The sequence below is a fragment of the Patagioenas fasciata genome, chromosome 1 (genome assembly GCF_037038585.1).
Source record: "Patagioenas fasciata isolate bPatFas1 chromosome 1, bPatFas1.hap1, whole genome shotgun sequence".
NCBI lineage: Eukaryota > Metazoa > Chordata > Aves > Columbiformes > Columbidae > Patagioenas > Patagioenas fasciata.
The window spans coordinates 117165579-117174810 of NC_092520.1; the positions used below are offsets into that span (position 1 = coordinate 117165579).

Genomic DNA, 9232 nt, shown 5'->3' on the forward strand with positions numbered 1-9232 from the left:
CCTTTCTTCTCCTCTCCCTTTTTCAGACATCTAATTGCTGCCTTCTTGCCTTCAATGTAGTGCTTTCTAAATGCAGGGTGAGGAATGGGGGAAAAAGAGGAGGGAGAAGGAAGGAAAAAGCTCCTGTTGAACTGCATTCAGATTTAGTCCTAATCATTTGTCATTTCTCCACTAGAAATTACAGACCTGCACTTATTCAGTGGTCAGTACAAGAGCTCGATGAAGTACAAGCTCTAAAGCTGCAAACTGATTGCCTTCATCACATTAACTTAAAAACTAGGCTCCAGATTTTACAGTTTTGACAGCCTGCAATTTCTACCCTATTTGAAAGTGTGCTGGAACGCGAGCATGGAAAGAAGCTGTGACCAGTTTCTGCCCAGGTGCTCTTCTTGGCTCGCATGTATGGAGCCAACAGAAGAACCACCTACAAGTACCTGCACATAGAAATAAGGGGCTACATTCTACATTTTTCCCCACAAGAGGCATATAGAGTTTTAAAGAGATGCAAGAAAGTGGCAGAGACTGCCTCTGCACCCAAAATATTGTTCCTGACCACCCGCACAGTGTATATGACCCAGACAAAAACCATTCTGAATAGCTGCCAGCTCCCAAAAGGCCTTTCATCCATACATGACAACCATGACAAAAGCTTGCCCTAGGAATGACAAATCTTTCAGGGGTCTCCCCTGACTCCTAATGCCATTAAGCTGTTCATATGTGCTTCTTCTCGAGACAGGTGGAACCACATGGAAAGCTCATTATGCTACTCCAGCATTCCAACCAGAAGCTTCTGGGGCCTGTTTTGGAAGAGGAATTTGCCCATGTTTTGGGGATGGTGTAAGCCATCATGACCCTCCACTGCTGTTTGATCTCTCGCAAGATCCTTCTGAGGAGAATCCTCTATCAGCTGACACTGAGCCCTTGTTTGATACTGTAACAAGGAGAATAAGAGAAGCTGTAGAAGAGCATCGCAAGACGCTGACTCCGGTCCCACAGCAGCTGTCTCCTTACAATAATATATGGAAGCCATGGCTGCAGCCATGCTGTGGCACATTCCCGTTCTGTTGGTGTGATGAAGAAAACAACAAAGCAGATAGCATAGTTTAAAAACAAAATCTAAGTACAGGTAGCTTTAAAAAAAGCTGATAGTTTTCACATTCACAAGACTACAGTCATACAGAGATGTGGGTCAAATTACACTGGAATAACTGAAAGGAGCGTTATTTACAATTTTTATTCAACCTTTCCTTACCCACAGAAATTCAATAAGCCTGTAGCTAAAAAACCAACCAAACAAAAACATAAAAAGCTCCCAACATATTCCACCTATGAGTCACCTGAATAATTTATCCCTCAAGTGCATAATTCTGGATCAAAACCCCACATAAATAAAATTAAATTCATTTCCTTGCTGATTTCCAATTCAAGTAAATTATGAATTATGAGAGCACAAACTTTAAATGCAACTGTTTGTACAAGTAATGTGCTTGTTAAGGCAACAGGACTGCAATCAAGAGGGAATGTCTATTCAGGCCTTCTCTTTTTGATGAAAAATACTCTCCTGTGTTTAAAAGCACAATTGCATATTTAATTTGGAAACATACCAAAACACACTGACCTCTAAGAAATAAACACCTAGTAATGTACAGCAATTATTTTGCCTCATCTGTGCATTCATTTACCTATCATGTAAGAATTCTGAGGAAAAACTAAACTGACAAGTATGTTTTAAAAATTAGGTCGCTAACGTTATCATCTGAAGTGCAGCAGCAAAGTATCTGGCTATTTGTAAATGCTAAACCACAGCAGTTCCTACTGACATACATTTTCCATGTTGTTAAGTCATCTTACTTGAGAGAGCATTGAAAATCATCACCTAGCTGCCTTGACCAGATAGGTCCCAAATTTCACGATCTGTGAGGCCATTTCATAAACTTCATGTCCCACTTGAGCGATAATGCTCCTGATATCATGAGACTGCTACTACACCCCATGAAAAATGTGCTTTGTTTTGTGAGACAGCACTTTGTTCTCAGTAAAAGGTGTTAAAAAATTCACCACACGTACTAATCACTTCAGTATACAGGTAATCTCCAAGCCAAACAAGTGTCAGCACTCTGTACAGTCATTAGGGAAAGAGAGGGAATTAAAATATCTAATCCTCTCTTGCTGCCCTCAGGTTAAATAAATTCATCTCTCAACATATAATCCTAACCATGTTCTTGCAGGGTTTCTGTGTCAAATCCAATTTTTAAGCCAAGGTTCCTACATTTTCTGCTTCTAAAAAAGTAGATTATGTGCCAGAGTCTCAGATTCAAACTTCTAAGCCTTCCTGAACACTATATATTCACTCCAATCACACAGCTAAGGGTCACCAAGATTTTAAAAGTCACAAAGTGCAGTAAGAGCAGCACAGCAGGTGCTTCGGGTGACCCGTTTCCTTAAGGCTACCCACCTCACAGACCTACACCAGTACAGCCCTGTTCTATACCAAGGTTATCTGTCTGTCATTTTTTGCCTTTTAGAAAGCAGAGGAGATAAGGCGGCCCAGGGCAGTTGATAATCCCAGAGCAGCGTGCTGCTCTCTCAGCTCTTGAGCTGCAGTAGCCCATCCCAGCCCTTTCACCAGCCCCAGGATAGCAGGGTGTGCGTGCCTTGACCATGCACCTTTCCCAGTGTTTTCAAGAAAGCCCCTGACTCATACTGCCAATGTGGTATGCCACCCACATGGTAAGTCACTGTTATTTTGCTCTAAACAGCACAGGTTGTGACCATGATGCAGCACCAAATGAAAGTCTTCAAAAAGCTGCCCAGACATTTCTTCAGGTTATTTTCTCTGTTTTACCTTTCTTCTAAAAGGTCACCAGGCAAGTTATGTGGAATAACCAAAGGGCTAATCTGACAATGAACTGATAGGACACATCAATGTCAGACTTGACGGAAGTATCTAAAAATACAGTTCTTACTGCCTGATAGCAATACTGATGTGGATTTAAATGCAAAGAACTTGTCAGAAGATTTGTCATTATTCTGTGGCTGACAAGGGTTGAAATCAGAGCAGCCGCATTTCACTGGATTCATACAGAAAGAAAAGAGCATAAAAGATACACATTTTCAAAACCAGTTTGGCCAATTCAGAGATGGAGGAGAAATCTTATTGCTCAGTGGGGAACAAAGTCAAAAACTGTTCTCTAGAGTCAAGCCAGTTGGTTCAGCATCACCTGCACTGTCAGCTAAGCATGAAGATAACTTTTTTCTCTCTTCATCTAACTACCCTCCCCACCTGGTTTACATACAAGAACATTCCCAGTCCCAGATTAGGCCAGGATTAGAGTGTTTACCAGGGCATGGGAAGGTGTTCAAGCACTCACACAACATGTAAGCATAGGTCCAGCCTCCTACTGACAGACTGGGAAGCCCAATACATCAGCAAAAACCCTGAACTCCATCTCTGAGCATAGTGTGAATGCTTTTGACCCAAGTTTAAAGCCAGACTAAGAGCTAGAAACATGAGCAGAAAGCATTTGGATTGGCTTATACCATTTCAATCTTTCACGCCTGCCCTACACCTCACAGGAAAAAAGTCAGCCTGTATAAAAGCAAACATTATAGAATCATAGAATAGGATTGGAAGGGACTTTCAAAGGTCATCTAGTCTGACCCCCTGCAATGAGCAGGGACATCTTGAACTAGATCAGGTTGTTCTGAGCCCCATCCAGCCTGGTCTGGAATGTCTCCAAGGGATGGGGCAACTACCACCTCTCTGGGCAACCTAGGCCAGTGCTTTTCCATCCTCATTGTAAAACATTTCTTCCTCATGTCTATTCTGAATCTCCTGTCCTTTAGTTTAAAACCATTACCCCTTGTGCTATCATAACAGGCTCTGCTAAAAAGTCTCTCCCCATCTTTCTCACAGGCTCCTTTTGAGTACTGAAAGGCTGCAATAAGGTGTCCCTGGAGTCTTGTCTTCTCCTGAACAACCCCAATTCTCTCAGCCTGTCCACACAGCAGAGCTGTTCCAGCCCACTGATCATTTTTGTGGCCTCCTCTGGCCCCTCTCCAAGAGGTCCATGTCTTTCCTGTACTGAGGGTTCCAGAATTAGACACAGAACTCCACGTGGGGTCTCACCAGAGCAGAGCAGAGGGACAGAATCACCTCTCTCGATCTGCTGGCTACATTCCTTTTGATGGCAGCACAAGATACAATTTGCCTTCTGGGCTGCAAGCATACATTATCAGTTCATGTTCAATTCTTCATCTACCAGGACGCCCAAGCCCTTCTCTGCAGGCGTGCTCTCAAGAGTCATACTGGTGCACACTTCCACATAAAATACATTAATAGGTTAAAAGCTGTTACAAAAACTGTTTGCATTTGAATAATACTGAAAGAAATAGACTCTTACCTAGGTTTGCTTGAAAAATCATCTATAATGATATTTTGAAAAGATATATCTATAGAAGACTAAAAGCTAAATTGTATGCTTTCTCCCATATTTTCTCATGGTCTCTCCCTTCAACGAAGGCAGCAAGTATCACATGAAATGACCCATTGGGAAAACCTGAAGCACCTGGCAAATCTTCAATCCAGTGTTAACCATAGGAGAATGTGCCCACACATGGTTAAATATAGACACCATAGAAAGGGAAGAATTAGTCTAACGAATGAAGTTAGGTTTTACTGAAAGAGCTGTATCTGTACTGTATAAATGTTTGACATGCATGTTGTATGAAGCTGACTTCCATCTCAGTAATTTGATCATTATCAAATGACATTTGAAATCACTGCATTAGAGTGACTCAACAAAATAATCATCAAGTCTCAGGGTAGTGACACAATAAGCTTCTAAGACACCTCGCTTCACTGTGTTTAAATATCAGACATGTCACTTGCGCTCTGCTGGGACCCAGGGGAGTGCCAGTGCATGGAGCACAAGATCCCATCGCTTGAGGATGCAAAATTACTGTGTAACAGATAAACCGAGAAAAGCAACTGGAGCTCAGAGTTTATCCAGCTTGAAATTCCTGGGGACTCTGAGTATATTTGAGAAGCATTTACATGAATCACCAAAAAGACGGAGTAAATATCAAAAAACTTTTGCTTGCTGCCAGACTGTAGTTTAAAATACACAGAGATACATAGTGTGAACAATATATTGGAGCATTTTTGTAGAAAGCTTTGATTCTAGTGCTACACCTAAACAATTCTGTAAAAATCAAACTTATTAAATACCTAGTTTTTCTATGAGTCACCATACTACTGCATTACTAAGATTTTTTTGGGAAAAAAAACGCCACACAACCACAAAATAAAACAAACAAAAAAAGCCCCAACCCCACATTTCTTACATTTCTGAGATAAATGGGATCTTACAGGTTCCAGGTGACCCTGGCTTCTGCTCTGCCATTTGTCTAAAAGCTGTAAGTAAAAGGTTTGGAAAGATGAAGAATTTAAGGAGGTTTAAAAAATAAATCTTTAGATGAAACAAAACATTAACCACGTACCCACCCATCACATGCCATCAGATTTTTTTCCAAGTATTTAATACTGTGAGAAGACTTTGAAAGTCAGAGTTCTCTAAAATGAAACAAATCACCTGTTTCAAATATTACACATCTAAAGGACAATCACCTATATTTATCACAGTTCAGCAACTTGTACAGTACTATTAAAGGAACAAACACTTTTCCAAGGTAGTTTACATCATAACATCCCGAAGTATGAAAAGTATTGAAATAATCACAAGCTGGAGCCTGGGTTTCTTGGAATTTATTTTTTTTTTTTCCCCCACTCCACTTTCTCAAAGCTGAAAGGGTTCTGAAAACAGTCAAAGTGAAACTCAGAAAAAATGCCTGCAACTGTGGGGTTTTTTTCCAGTATTCATAGTATATCATTGCCAGTCTTCTGACAAACAGTTTTTATAACGTTTTAAAGTAAATTATATATAACGTTTATTTTTTAACTGCCTTTCCTAGGATTACAGTATGCTGTTATTACATCAAGTAGAAAGTTTATACCAGAGTGCAATGCATTGCTTGAGTGTCACTGCTTTTAACTGCGAACACAAAATAAACTGTTACTTAGGAGCCAGCCAACTCAGGATGAACAAAATTTCAGCGGAGGAATTTTGCAACCAATAGATTGAAAATGCAGACTATTTCAATGGCCAGTATTAACTGACATGTATTTTTGTAGGCTATTTAAGAATTGACTGCTATGCTATGTATTTAAGCTTATATATAGGGCTAATTTATAGAAAACAAGCAAACAAACATCCCCAAAATGATGAAGAGAAAACTGGAGCGGGGGTGGGGGGAGAGGAGGAATCAAATATATGAAACATTTTTTCATAGACTGACCTAAATACCTTTACACAATGGTAAAAATATTAGAAATGTGAATTAAGAAAACAGGCCTATCTCATGTTATTTTCAAAGTCATATGAGTCAAAACAGTTTAGATTAGCAAAACAACAGAATAAGAGCTATTAAGGAATGAAAGGATATGCTGCAGACTTGTTTCTGTTGAACAAATAGACACTTTAAGGAGCATGTAAACATATAAAGCCACCTCCTACTAAACCAGCCTCCCATTGATGGATAGAAAAATCAATGTTTAAAAAAAAAAAAAAAAAGGCATTTTTTCAAATATCAGCCTTACAAACAACTGATACAAGCTGAATGAACTAGAGAGACAAAGAAAACTTATTTCCCAAGAACAATCCTGTTGGAAAGGTCCTTGCAAGATACCAGGCAGTAAGCAAAGTGATATTTCAAGAACAACAATCTCCTTTTCCCATAAACTAGGAAAGTGCATAAACCCACATGTCTAAAATTTTCAAGAATTTTCCCTGTGGTACACCCACCCTATCTCCTGTTTATACATGAAGAAAACCCAATAAAATTGTATGGTAAATAAAATCACCCTCTAAGTCTAGCTGTGAATAACTTTAAGCACATGACAGGAGAAGAATCAGCATGTTTTGTTTTAAACACAAACTGTCCTCTTTAAACACAGAGCCTGCCACGCAGCAACAGGTCACAGTCTGGCATTTCCAAATCCTTACAGCGGCTTCTCAGGTCACTGGGGTTTAAACAACACTGACGAATCCCATAGTCACACACACATGCACACCAGTGGTTAAAAGATCTTCCATGGTTCTCATTTTACTGTGCAACTTTTTCCACGTTACATTTCCTTGAGGTTATTACTCTACAGTGCCTTCCAAATTGCCAAAGTGAAAAATATGCCTTGGTTAAAAAGGAACCGTGCTGGAAAAGCCCATATTTCTTAACTTGCTTTGCCCTAAAAATACCTGCGGCCATACCACACTTTAACATGGAAGAAGTTCTAGGTGAATATTTTGAGGTTTGTTTTCCAAGTTATGTTTCAACTTAGCAAGCCTCAGCCTTGTAGTTCATGGCAACATGCAGCACATAACACCCCCCTGGAATTCCTGAACAGTGTCTGTGAGAGCAGAGAGTGCTGGCCCAAGCACAGCACTTGCAAATTCTGGACTCACGCATGAGATTCTTGTCCCTTCTCACACCCCAGTGACAACAATATTGTGCTAAAATCCACTACGACACTACATTATTTGTAACTAGTTCAGCATTTTTATGTGTGAAGACAGCACCTAAAAACTCAGGCAGGGCTTTTAACAACAGCTGTAATTTTCCACAAAATACAATAAGCCAGCTACTGTTATGCTAATTCAAGAGATCATAAAGCTTATAATTATGTATGTCTGTAGAAATAATTAGAACTCACACCTCTTAATTCTGTTTAGAAGTTAGTGCTAATGTCTCAAAAGCAATTTAATAAAATTAAAAAGCATTAAACTAACTAGTCAGTCACAAATAATACTCCTGGCACAACATCAACAACCTGTAACTCTGCACCACCTGATAAGCACATGACTTCATGTGTCCTTTCCATTTCAGTTTTATTTCCATTATATTAACGTACTACATTTCTTTGCAAAACATTGTATAATCCACACTCAGTACCTTTTTACATATTAGCGCTTTCAAGCGTATTCCATGACAGCTCCTTTTACTACATTCATATGTCCATTTAAAAACCTTCCAGTTAGTGATTTCACATCAGTAGTTCTTCTCCCATAATCGAATTAATGTGCCCATTAAAATCTAGTCATTACAGTAAAAAATACAGCTGCATGAAGCATGAGTTCACATTGCTGACTACAGTTTTATATAGTCTTCAAAAACTGTTCGAATTACATCAGTAATAACGCTTATAAAACAGAGAACTTTCTCAGATGTGCACGAGTTCATTAAGAAATGAGGATAAATCAGCAGATCAAATGCCACATGTCTAAGAGTGACACTGCAGCTGCTGTGACCTCCATACAGTGCTGCACTGGGTCACACACTCTCAGAGACAGAACTCACCTGTGTTAAGGTGGGAAGGTTGCCCACCCAGGAGAGGCAGGTGACCCAGGGTCCCTTTATGATCAATGGAGAAGTTGAGAAGAATCATCTTCTGGACATCTCTCTCTGACTTCAGAGACCCTAAACATCTGACTTGAACTGGAAGCTTGAATTCAGCAGACTCAACAAAGAGACTCCCACTTTGAGAGTGCTCAGAATAAATGAGAAATAAAGAACTAGATAAAATTGGAAATACCCAACAAAAGTAGAAGGAAATCCACTATTACGAATATTAGAATTTACTTCTAAAATAGTCACAGATCATTTTTCTTCCTTTAAGGGACCTTTTGAGTAGTTTGTTCGTTTCCTTATTTGTGCCAGTTACTCCCCGCCCCCACCCCTTTCCTTTTTGATAGAGAAAAAATAAGCAAAAATTCTTCCCCTTCTACTCTGCCTTTTTCTCCTCTAGCATCCACAGCAACCCCTCTGATGCATAACATTACATCATTTCTTTTTAAACAGAATTCCCAAGTTATTTCATTAGGTATATCTGTACAAAAATTGATGACATATTAAGACTGAAACATATTTCAAGTCCTGCACCAGCACTGCAGAATTCTTCTTCTAATATTCAGTGTTGTTATGAATAACTGTGTCAAATCTCTTACCATATTAGTATGCCTGTCAAGCTTCTTTTTTTTCAGTGTTTATTTTTCCTTGTTTGCTAAAACAAACTTGCTGACATTAGTCTAAATACCCAGATTCACAAAGCAATCCCCCATAAGTATCCTTAACATAATGGAGTCTCATCAGTAAATTTTTCTGGAACTACACTCACAGA

General features: G+C 39.4%; 1 protein-coding gene across 4 annotated transcripts in view; it reads left to right on the forward strand.

Moving 5' to 3' along the window:
• LOC136104623 (arylsulfatase H-like) overlaps positions 1-1652 on the forward strand; it is a 42175-nt gene extending 40523 nt beyond the window's left edge. For 3 of the 4 annotated variants that reach the window (XM_071813267.1, XM_071813259.1, XM_065843739.2), the window contains one exon: positions 737-1652. In XM_071813267.1, the coding sequence (XP_071669368.1) occupies positions 737-1107 (371 nt within the window). In that variant the 3' untranslated portion in view covers positions 1108-1652. Of the gene's footprint in view, positions 1-732 lie in introns of all 4 variants that reach the window. The other variant, XM_071813269.1, reaches the window with a different exon arrangement.
• Positions 1653-9232: the final 7580 nt, after the last annotated feature.